The 10,394-nt window shown below is 36.6% G+C and overlaps 1 protein-coding gene across 1 annotated transcript; it reads left to right on the forward strand.

Annotated features, from left to right (window-relative positions):
- Positions 1-797: 797 nt before the first annotated feature.
- On the forward strand, positions 798-8,989 carry GPR65 (G protein-coupled receptor 65). The gene is given in 2 exon segments (NM_001266353.1): positions 798-869; positions 7,028-8,989. A coding segment is annotated over 1 exon segment (1,014 nt). The 5' UTR covers positions 798-869; positions 7,028-7,481; the 3' UTR covers positions 8,496-8,989.
- The last annotated feature ends 1,405 nt before the right edge of the window (positions 8,990-10,394 follow it).

A 10,394-nucleotide genomic window follows, 5' to 3' on the forward strand; every position in this document is an offset into this window, starting at 1 on the left:
TCTTTCTCAAATAAAATTTTCAAGTTTCATAAAATTATTTGTCTCAGCTAGTTAGTTCAACTGCTCCTAGCCATCTCTGTTTCCAAGAGGAAACTCAAAGGAGAAAATAGTTCTACAATCAAATACTATATATCCAATCCCATTAGTCTCTCAAAAAAAAAAAAAAAAAAAAAAAGACTGTATGAAGTTGGCTACCTTAACCCCAGCCTTAAACAGCACAACAGCCATCATTAAACCCCTCAGCCTCAATTCTCCCTTTTCTGTTTTTCTCCCAGGAACTTCATCACCCTGAATCTGTCTACAATATCCTCCCCTATCTCACACATCCAAATGGCTCATTCTATTTTATCTGTTCCCCTCTTGAAGTACTTCTTCATTTTGCCATTGCATTACAATCACTATTAAACATGTCTTTCTCCTTTACTAGGTAAAAAAAAAAAAACTCCTTTGGGTTGATAACCAGTTCGTATACATCTCCCCGCACACTGCTGGCATGATGAGTGAATGAATGATTGAATTAATGAATGAATAAAGAAATAAAATATTTACTATATATTCCATTAAGTAAGGGGCATATTATATCTGTACACACTTGAAATTAAGATGCAATGAGACAAGTGAGTTATAAAAATTACAGTACGGTAAAAAAATAACTAGAAACATCTTTAAAAGTATTTAAGAGAGTTTTGGCTTCAAACTTGGATAATGCACGTCCTTCTCATTGAGATGCTACTTCCTCATTGGTTTGTGGTGAAATATGAGTGCAATTTCCTGTCCCCTCAGCAGTGTTGGTTTCTCTTCTTGACTTGATGCAGGCACAGATTTATCAAGCTCCTCAGTCAACAAACGCATCACCCGAAGAAACATGGGTAAGTGTAAGATTAAAAAATAAAATAAGATTTTAAAATAGATAACATGCTTTGGCATAATTGTCAGCGATGTTCGCAACATTCTACCTGGTTTAGGCTGTATAAATGTAGTGATGCAAATTATTATAAGAGAGAAAGAAATGAGGAAGACACAGGGTTTCCTCTACTTTGAGCAGTGGTAAAGGGCCAAACTTTAAATTTAGAACTAATTAGGTAAAACTATAGATATAGAAAAAGGGGGTTGTTCATACTTTATTTTCTTTCCAGGAAAGAGTGCTTTGGCAAACTTGATTCAGTATTTAGGAAGAAGCCGACCACCACCTCCTGGCTTTAGAGCTATCTGGCACCAATCCCTCATCTGTACAATGGTCCAGTAAATATTTTTTATATCCATCGGAAAAAAATGTGATGTTAGGAATGAATATTTCCAGTATTAATAAATGTCAAGTAATAATTATTAGTTAATAAGTGACTACCACAGTGCCTGAAATATATAGTAGAGTCTTAATAAGTAACTATTAAACTGATAAATGAAAGCAAGCATTTTCTATAACACTGTAGGAAAATATTTTACTTTTGATCATCGTCATCAATGATTTGTACTATTTTTAGAGCTGTTCAAGAATAGGTACACTTTAATATACTGTAGATTGTCTTTTTTGACATCTGGTAAAAATTTAAAAATTAAAAACTCACCAAAATTTCTCAGTTCTGGCTCTAAAAACAATTTTCTCAAAATTTGATTAAAGGAGCCAAAATAAGATCTGAAAAGATATATGAATACTGTAATAGGAATTATATGCAGTATTCCATGAAAATCTCAGATCCACCCAAATTAAATGAACAACTATTATCTGCAGAGCTTGGTATTATATGTGAAATGTTACCATACAAATCACACTCTGAGCACCTCCAGCTTTTCTGCTATGCTCTGGCTAGATGGCTAAGGATTATTTCTTTTCAGGAAATGTAGGGGACAGCACAAAGATTGGAGCACACTACCAATGTCATTAAAGCAATATTACCAGCTAACCTACAGTGAATGCTTCCCATGTGCTATGAACTTTGCTTCATATGTCATTTCATTTAACCCTCACAACAATCTTAGAAACTGGGTACTAACTTACACATGTGAAAACGGGAACTTAGAGAGGTGAAGAAACACAAATGGGCCCAGAGTGCTTTTGAGAGGCATTTGAATTGTCTCCAGAGCCCACGCTCATAACCACAAGCCTGCACTGCCTCTGCGTCACTACAGAGAAGAGGGCCTCTGTCTGCTTCATCGACCCATCCTGTCTTGTGGTTAAGTCAAGGCAGGAAATGCTTTTACAGCTAGAGAAATGTATTCCATTGAAAACCTTATAAACCTTTCTAAAAATCATTTTTTCCATTTAATCTATCATCCCATTTTTAAAGAAAATGATGCCTATTTATTGAGTAACACAGACAGAGGAGGAAGAGGTACACACTGCCCATTACCCGACTTTCTCGGTCCTGGTCTTAAGGGAGGATGTTTTCATGGTCCAGGTGTTCTCCCCAAGACACACGAGCCTAGTGTTGGACGTGTTGTGTGTGCATCAGAGTCCCATCCGCGGGGGCTGATTCAATCCTTCCTGCATCTCAGACATTACTCTAGTGTCCTTTTCCTACTTCAATTATATCCTTTAGAAGTTTCTTTAGTGGGGATTTTGGATGTAAATGTTCTCAGTGGTAGTTTATCTGAAAATGTCCTAATTCTTCCTCTGGTCCTTGAAATTTAGTTCTGTTGAGTATATAATTATAGGATGACATATATTTTCTTAGCAATTTGGAACTTTTAATCTTCCGCTGTCTATTATCGCGGTTGAGAAGTCCTTTGTCCATCTCAATTCCATCCTTCATAGGTAGTCCATCTTTCCTCTCTGGCTCTTTTTTCCTTAGTCTTTGGCGAACTGCAATTTTATTGCAATGTGTCTAAGTATAGGTTTCCATTTTTGTGTTTTTAATCCTATTTGAGATTTTCTAAGCTTCATTAATCTGTGGATTCCATGAGGATTGAAGATATATGAGGATTCTTCATCCATCCTCAGGATTCCTTCATCAGTTCTAGAAAGCTCATCATCTTTGTGAATATTGCCTTTTCAACATTCTCTCTTTTCAATCTTTATGGAATTCCAATTATGTATATGCTACCCTTTTCACCTTTTCTCCATATCTCTTTTATGTTTTCCCCTGTCCTTAACATGCTGATAATTTTGTGTTACTTCTTTATCTCTATCCTGCAAAATACTGATTTTCTCTTCAGCTGGATCTAATCAGTTGGTTAGTCCCTGTGTTGAGTTTTAAATTTAAATTATTGTATTTTTTATTTTTAGAAAGTCTTTTTCAGTCTTTCTAAAAATATGGCTTGTCATTTTTTAATAATCTCTTCCTCCTTACTCATGTTTTTAAATCCCTTATTTTGTTTCTTTAAACCTAGTCTCTAGTTTCTCTGATCCCTAGTGAGTTCCTTCATACACCTTCAGGCCGTGCAGAGCCCCAACGCTCACTCACCTCCCTGATAGCAGCTCCCACCTCCTTTCTTCCATCACGAATTTTCCCCCCCTTTGGAAGCTTCCCTATTTATTTAACATGCTTCCCCCTATTTATTAAATATACTTATTTTGTGTTATATTAATTTTATCTCTAAAATTTTGTGGATTTGATTTACTTTGCTGTTTCTGCTCAATCTCACACGTAGTTACTTATTTCTCTCTCTCTGTGTGTGTGTGTGTGTGTGTGTGTGTGTGTGTGAATAAGGTAATATTTGTTGGAACTCTTATCTGTAGGATTCTTTGAAGCACGAGTTAAAGAGGACTTGTTCAAGGGGGGATCTGTGTCTACTTCTTCCAGGAGCCTAGAATTTATTTTTTCATATATAGTTAACCTTTATTTTTGGTGAATGTATTTTCATAATTATGTAAATTATTTATTTATTGTTTTGTTTCTCTCAATTACATTTTATATATGAGGATAGAAATAAAATCCAATTCTTAGGAAGGCATGTATGTTCCATCTGCAGATAAAACAGATGTTTGTTTGTCAAGATGCTCTACATGCCATCTCACACAGCCTTTTGATTCCGCTCTTTAATGTTTTCATTGCAATACAACACATGCAGCAAAATGCACATATCCTAAGTATACAACTTGATGCATTTCTGCAAACTGAGCGTGCTCATGGAACCAGCCACCCCTATCAAGAAATAGAACATTACCAAATCTCAGAAGTCCTCCTCATGCCCTCTTCCAGCAGCACCCAGCCTTTCCCCAAAGATAGCCACTACCCAGACTCCTAACAGCATAGATTAACTTAGCCTGGTTTGTATCAGGTAATGCATACTGTTTTGTGTCATTTTTTATCACTCAGCATTATATTTGTGATTTTCAACCATGTGATTGCATGTAGCAATAATTTATTTATTGAGGTGTAGATTTCAACGGTGTTACTATATCCCAATTTACTCATCTATTATACTGCTAATGGGCATTCTATTTAGGGGATATTACAAGTAGTGTTACTGTGAATATTCTAATTCTAGTACCTGTCTTTTGGTTAACATATGCATGCATTTATGTTGACCACATACCTAGATGTGGAATTGCTGGATCATATGGTATGCATAAGTGCCAAATGATTTTTTTAATCAACAGCATATGAGTCAAGGCGTTCTATTTCCTCCCTAACACTTGATATTTTGTCTTATTTTCATTTTATTTACTCTGTTGGGTGTGTAGTAGTATATCATTTTAATTTTAGTTTGAATTCCTCTGATGACTAATGAAGCTGAACATGTAGGTTGGCCTGAAGTTTGCAGGACCAAATAAATAATGTAGACCCAGACCCAGTTTCCAAGTGAGGACCCCACAGGCCACAACTACTTAGGGTAGAATTTTTTATTGTAACTCCTCACAGAAACCAAGCAGAGGCAGGGAAATTGCCATCTTTTCTCTACTGTCTGCAAATCTCTGTGGAATTTGTTATTTTGTTTATTTTCTAGTTCACCCTTTCCCTGACAGCAGAGGTTCCTGGATCCCATGTGTTTGGGATGGTCAAGGACCCCTTCTTACCTGCATAGGCCCAAGCTTTGTCTCTAGTTTCTCTGATCTCTAGTGATTGGATCCCTGGTGATTCATATGCCTTCAGGCCATCCAGAGCTCCAATGCTCACTCACCTCCCTGATAGCAGCTCCCACCTCCTTTCTTCCATTATGAATTTTTCCCCCCTTTGGAAGCTTCCCTATTTATTTAAAAGGCTGTTTTTCACATTTTATTCCTGTTTTTCAGGTTGATAAAGCTAAAAGGTTTCAGGAGTTTTCGTTCTCTGCTTAAGAGTGAAATATGATATATTCTCCCATATGGTTTACTCTGCTAGTAGGATTCTTGTGACTTGTGATGGCAGGTCTTTTTGTGCTCAGGATTAATCAACAGTTGAGACGGAGTGATTCTGGTGCCCTGAATAGTGTTTCTACAAAGCTTTCTGTGAAGGTATTCACCAGGTGAATAATCTAAGCCACCAGTAAGCCTCAGCAGCAAAGGGATATAGACAAAATATTTCTCTACTCCAGTATGGAGAGAAGGATAGAACCTTTACTTTTATGTGAATCTATAACATCAGAGCTTTAAAAAAGACACTAACCTAATAAACCATCAGATATAAAGATGGAAATTAATGATTCTAAGATTTTACCCAGAATTGTGAACATTCTGTCCTCTCATTTATAAAAGTATAAGAAAAATAAAGTGAGTTAGTCTACAGAGGAAACAAAAAGAAAACAGAAGTAGGATTGTCTAATTATATGCTAAGATTTAACAAACTGCTACATTTTAAAATTCTAAAACTTTATTGTATTTCTATTATAGTATTTCTTTGGATAATAAGGTGAGTTTTGAAAATGCCATACACCTAGATTGCATATGAAATTAGAAATTTGAAATCATATAACCATACAGTTGATCATACATGCAAAAGTATTTATCAATCACAGACAAATAACAGATTTTTTTTTCTTTTATTATACTTTAAGTTCTAGGGTACATGTGCACAATGTGCAGGTTTGTTACATATGTATACATGTGCCACGTTGGTGTGCTGCACCCATTAACTCGTCATTTACATTAGGTATATCTCCTAATGCTATCCATCCCCACTACCCCCTCCCCACAATAGGACCCGGTGTGTGATGCTGCCCTTCCTGTGTCCAAGTGTTCTCATTGTTCAATTCCCACCTATGAGTGAGAACATGCGGTATTTGGTTTTCTGTTCTTGCGATAGTTTGCTGAGAATGATGGTTTCCAGCTGCATCCATGTCCCTACAAAGGACACTAACTCATCCTTTTTTATGGCTGCATAGTATTCCATGGTGTGTATGTGCCACATTTTCTTAATCCAGTCTGTCACTGATGGACATTTGGGTTGATTCCAAGTTTTGCTATTGTGAATAGTGCCACAATAAACATACACGTGCATGTGTCTTTATAGCAGCATGACTTATAATCCTTTGGGTATATCCCCAGTAATGGGATGGCTGGGTCGAATGGTATTTCTAGTTCTAGATCCTTGAGGAATCACCACACTGTTTTCTACAATGGTTGAACTAGTTTACAGTCCCACCAACAGTGTAAAAATGTTCCTATTTCTCCACATCCTCTCCAGCACCTGGTGTTTCCTGATTTTTTAATGATTGCCATTGTAACTGGTGTGAGATGGTATCTCATTGTGGTTTTGATTTGCATTTCTCTGATGGCCAGTGATGATGAACATTTTTTCATGTGTCTGTTGGCTGTATGAATGTCTTCTTTTGAGGAGTGTCAATAACAGATTTTTTTTATCTTTAGCTGCTAAAATGGCTTTTTAACTTGAGTTTTGTGTTATTGGGTTATGTCCATTGAGAAATATAATTCACTCTAATCTAGCATGCCTCAGGTAATTCTTATTTGAAATAAGTAAAATATCTTGGCTTGACTTTATTTACTGAAGTCACTAAGATAATTTTCCCATTTTAAACACCTTCACTGTAACTTAATGCATTTTCAATATCTTCAATAAATGAAACAAAAAGGGACTATTTCAAAATCATGATTGTAATGAACTTATGTATCTTAAACATCTAAACAATTTTAATTCATCTTTCATTACAGAAAGAAAGGAATTTTAAAAGGAAATACCAATCTCTGTGAAAACAAAGCCTTGTATATTATGTTTGCACCAATCTACTGTGAGATTTATGAAGAAAAACAAATTGCGGACAACTCTCCACGTACACTTACAAATGCCTCAGTTGATCCTTGTGGGCTGCTTGTCAGCATTCTGTGATAATGAACACACGGACTTCTGTTTATTAAATTCAATTGACCTCTTTAGCCAACTGCGAGGAGCCTGAATTTTGACTTCCAACTGCTGATATCTGTGTAAAAATTGATCTACGTCCACCCTTTAAAAGCATCGATGAATTAATTAGAACTTTAGACAACAAAGAAAAATTGAAAAAGAATTCTCAGTAAAAGAGAATTCGATGTTCAAAACGAACTACAACGAGACAAGACTTTTCTGTTTACTTTCTAAGAATTAATATAATTGCTACCTTAAAAAAAAATGAACAGCACATGTATTGAAGAACAGCATGACCTGGATCACTATTTGTTTCCCATTGTTTACATCTTTGTGATTATAGTCAGCATTCCGGCCAATATTGGATCTCTGTGTGTGTCTTTCCTGCAAGCAAAGAAGGAAAGTGAACTAGGAATTTACCTCTTCAGTTTGTCCCTATCAGATTTGCTCTATGCATTAACTCTCCCTTTATGGATTGATTACACTTGGAATAAGGACAACTGGACTTTCTCTCCTGCCTTGTGCAAAGGGAGTGCTTTTCTCATGTACATGAATTTTTACAGCAGCACAGCATTCCTCACCTGCATTGCCATTGATAGGTATTTGGCTGTTGTCTACCCTTTGAAGTTTTTTTTCCTAAGGACAAGAAAATTTGCACTCATGGTCAGCCTGTCCATCTGGACACTGGAAACCATCTTCAATGCTGTCATGTTGTGGGAAGATGAAACAGTTGTTGAATATTGCGATGACAAAAAATCTAATTTTACTTTATGCTATGACAGATACCCTTTAGAGAAATGGCAAATCAACCTCAACTTGTTCAGGACGTGTACAGGCTATGCAGTACCCTTGGTCACCATCCTGATCTGCAACCGGAAAGTCTACCAAGCTGTGCGGCACAATAAAGCCACGGAAAACAAGGAGAAGAAGAGAATCATAAAACTACTGGTCAGCATCACAGTTACTTTTGTCTTATGCTTTACTCCCTTTCATGTGATGTTGCTGATTCGCTGCATTTTAGAGCATGATGTGTACTTCAAAGACCACAGCAAGTCTGGGAAGCAAACTTACACAATGTATAGAATCACGGTTGCATTAACAAGTTTAAATTGTGTTGCTGATCCAATTCTGTACTGTTTTGTAACCGAAACAGGAAGATATGATATGTGGAATATATTAAAATTCTGCACTGAGAGGTGTAATACATCACAAAGACAAAGAAAACGCATACTTTCTGTGTCTACAAAAGATACTATGGAATTAGAGGTCCTTGAGTAGAACCAAGGATGTTTTGAAGGGAAGGGAGGTTTAAGTTACATATTATTATAACATCAAGATTATGTTTTGAAAAGGAAATCTAGCATATGAGGGGACTAAGGGTTCTCAGAATGATATTTTAATCCTGTCTAATAAAAATATCTTAAGAGTGCCGTGTACAGCTCCCTCCCTGAGTTTTATTAAATGACATATATTGAACAAAGTTCAATATTTTCTTAATGACTCAGGGACATTTGCTAATGCCAATTGTTTTTGTATCTGTGCTATAATCCCTCAGAGTCAGTAAAGTATGTAGGACTGTTTCTTCCTTTGTGTCTGGGTTTTATGATTTTTCTCACTCTTTCTTTGGATTCCAGGGTGTCAGCCATCAGTTCTCCTAATTTTTTGTACCGGTCTTCAACAACCCCAGCTACTGAATACTGCTTCTAATCTCCTCATTCATTAACAAATCTTTATTTTTTTATCTTGTATAAAATAACTGCTTTATTGACACAAAATTTACATAACTTAAAATTCAACTTTGTAATGTGTACAATTTGGTGATTTTTAGTATATTCACAGAGCTGTGCAACCATCACCACACTCAGAAAATTTTCATCACCCACCAAAGAAATCTTATAGTCTTAGGAGTCACTCCCTGTTCTCCTGTCCATGCCAGTTATCAATTTACTTTCTGTCTCTGAGGATTTTCATATTCTGAATATTTCATATAAATAGAATTATACAATTTGTGGCCTATTGTGACGTATTTCACTTAGTATAATGGTTTCAAGTTTTAGCCATGTGTAGAATGTATCAGCACTTCATTTCTTTTTATGGCCTGATAGGATTCTGCTGCATGGTTATACCACATTTTGTTTATCTAATCCACTTGGCTTCATTAACAAATATTTACTGAATCCATTCCATAAACTAGGTTTTGAGTTAAGTGCTGGAACTATGAAAGAAATGGTTTCATGAAGCCTCACGAAGTTTACATTAGTTCAAAAGTCTAGTCTCTGAGCTTGAAAGATTTCTATATAAAGGAAAAGGAAACAGGCTCTGAGTTTTATTTTGATCTCTTTTTAATTTATAACTGGGTATAACATAGTTGAAGTTACCAGAAGTTTAATGTATAGACAAATAAATAGTTCTATTGTATCTTTCTTTTTGGACTTAGAATCTTAGAATATTTGAATATTTTGAGAGTTCTTTTTTTTTTTTGAGTCAGAGTCTCACTCTGTTGTCCAGGCTGGAGTGGAGTGGTGCGATCTCCACTCACTGCAACCTCCACCTCCCAGGTTCAAGCGATTCTCCTGCCTCAACCTCCCAAGTAGCTGGGGTTACAGGTGCCTGCCACCACACCCAGCTAATTTTTGTATTTTTGGTAGAGACGGGGTTTCACCATGTTGCACAGGCTGGTCTCGATTGAACTCCTGACCTCAAGTGATCGTCCCACCTAGGCCTCCCAAAATGCTGAGATTACAGGCATGAGCCACCATGCCTGGCCAAGAGAGTCTTGATACAACATATTCTTTTGAATCCTCATTGTGGAAATTGCCTAGTTGTAAGTAGATACTCAGTAAACATTTTCCTCACCAAAATATTTTTAAGGATTTTTCTACCCTTCTCCTTTTCTTTCCTTTCCTTTTCTTGCTTGTTCTTTCCACTGCCCCCAAAATGATCAGATAGCAAATACCTTGATAACAAGTGGTGCCCTCACATTAAAAAACAAAATACTGGGCTGGGCACGGTGGCTCATGTCTGTAATCCCAGCACTTTGGGAGGCTGAGGCGGGCAGATCATCTTGGGTCAGGAGTTCAAGACCAGGCTGACCAATATGATGAAACCCCGTCTCTACTAAAAATTCAAAAATTAGCCAGGCCTGGCCTGGTGGCATGTGCCTGTAATCCCAGCTGC

Source organism: Macaca mulatta, chromosome 7, assembly GCF_049350105.2.
Source record: "Macaca mulatta isolate MMU2019108-1 chromosome 7, T2T-MMU8v2.0, whole genome shotgun sequence".
In the NCBI taxonomy this organism is placed as follows: Eukaryota; Metazoa; Chordata; class Mammalia; order Primates; family Cercopithecidae; genus Macaca; species Macaca mulatta.